Below are 1,732 nucleotides of genomic sequence, written 5' to 3' on the forward strand. Positions count from 1 at the left end.
CCCACACACACACGTGGAAGGGCACGTGCTCACACCCACATCCGTGCAGACACAGGGCACAGTCAGGCAGACCCACCCATCCACACCCTCTGAGTCACTCTGGGGCTAGGAAGATGTATGATTTGAGGGCCTGAACAAAGCACACCTCCCCACCACAAAGCCCTGGAGACCAGCATGGCTGGAGGTGGCTGGGCTCCCCCAGGCCCAGCACAGAAAGAAGGGAGTTAGCTCTAGCTAGTCCCAGGGTCTGGTGTCCTCACAGGAGCCAGACCATAACCCTCCAATCATCCTCCACCTGAGTCAGTCTGCCATTTTCACCACGGGCTGCTTATGAGACCTGGGGCAGGTTACTTCTCTCCAAGCCTCAGTTTCCTTCCTGTAGAGTGGGACTTATAACCCCAGCCTCACAGGATAGTAGTGAGGTATCTACAGTCTTGAGAATCTGGTCTGGGGCAGGTGTGCAGCTGAGAAGGGCCAAGCAGGTGGTGGAGAGCACAAGCCCCAGCACCCACAGCCCGGTCTTGAATCCATCTCTCGTTTCAAGTGAGTGACTTCGCAGTAATGAGTAGCCAGCATTTATTGAGCACTTACTAAGTACAACGTGCTTTGTAATCGTTTGATTCTCTGTTTCTTCGTCTGTAAATGGGGAGCATAGTAGTAACCACTTTGTGGGGTCATTGTAAAGAATTACATGAGATCCTGCTCATAAAGTGTTTACGAAGTGTTTAGTCAATGCTGAATAAGCGATCACTGTGATGATCAGCAAATGCATCTTCCCTTCCTCCGGGCACACTGGCTCGATGACTTTGGGCAGGTTCCTTAACCTTGCTGTGCCTCCAGTTCCTAACGGCAGTTTGGGAAGGATTACAGTCGCGACCTCCTAGAGCCGTTGTGATGGCTGCAAAGGTCAGAACACGGAGCGGTGCCCGGTACACAGCAAGTGCTCTGTAAAGCCACCCGTTCATCCACCTGTCGGCTTTTCCTCTCCCTCCCGCAGGTGGGCCCGGCCCTGGCCCCCGCCCCCACCCGGCGCCATGGACTGGAAGACGCTGCAGGCCCTGCTGAGCGGCGTGAACAAGTACTCCACGGCCTTCGGGCGCATCTGGCTGTCGGTGGTGTTCGTCTTCCGGGTGCTGGTGTACGTGGTGGCCGCGGAGCGCGTGTGGGGGGACGAGCAGAAGGACTTTGACTGCAACACCAAGCAGCCCGGCTGCACCAACGTGTGCTACGACAACTTCTTCCCCATCTCCAACATCCGCCTCTGGGCCCTGCAGCTCATCTTCGTCACATGCCCCTCGCTGCTGGTCATCCTGCACGTGGCCTACCGCGAGGAGCGCGAGCGGCGCCACCGCCAGAAGCACGGCGACCAGTGCGCCAAGCTGTACGACAACGCGGGCAAGAAGCACGGTGGCCTGTGGTGGACCTACCTGTTCAGCCTCGTCTTCAAGCTGCTCATCGAGTTCCTCTTCCTCTATGTGCTGCACACCCTGTGGCACGGCTTCGGCATGCCGCGCCTGGTGCAGTGCGTCAGCGTGGCCCCCTGCCCCAACACCGTGGACTGCTACATCGCCCGGCCCACCGAGAAGAAGGTCTTCACCTACTTCATGGTGGGCGCCTCGGCCGTCTGCATCGTGCTCACCATCTGCGAGATCTGCTACCTCATCTCCCACCGGGTCCTGCGATGCCTGCGCGGCAGGGACAGGCCCCGGGGCGGCCACGGCCCCCCATGCTC

At 58.8% G+C, this 1,732-nt stretch overlaps 1 protein-coding gene across 1 annotated transcript in view; it reads left to right on the forward strand.

Moving 5' to 3' along the window:
* Nucleotides 1–1,024: 1,024 nt before the first annotated feature.
* GJB3 (gap junction protein beta 3) overlaps nt 1,025–1,732 on the forward strand; it is an 851-nt gene continuing 143 nt past the window's right edge. The window contains 2 exon segments of the mRNA XM_008053025.1: nt 1,025–1,724; nt 1,726–1,732. The exon segment at nt 1,726–1,732 is cut by the window's right edge and continues 143 nt beyond it. Of these exon segments, the coding sequence (XP_008051216.1) occupies nt 1,035–1,724; nt 1,726–1,732 (697 nt within the window). The 5' untranslated portion in view covers nt 1,025–1,034.

The sequence above is a fragment of the Carlito syrichta genome, unplaced genomic scaffold, assembly GCF_000164805.1.
Source record: "Carlito syrichta isolate Samal-C Ts95f unplaced genomic scaffold, Tarsius_syrichta-2.0.1 Scaffold287779, whole genome shotgun sequence".
In the NCBI taxonomy this organism is placed as follows: Eukaryota; Metazoa; Chordata; class Mammalia; order Primates; family Tarsiidae; genus Carlito; species Carlito syrichta.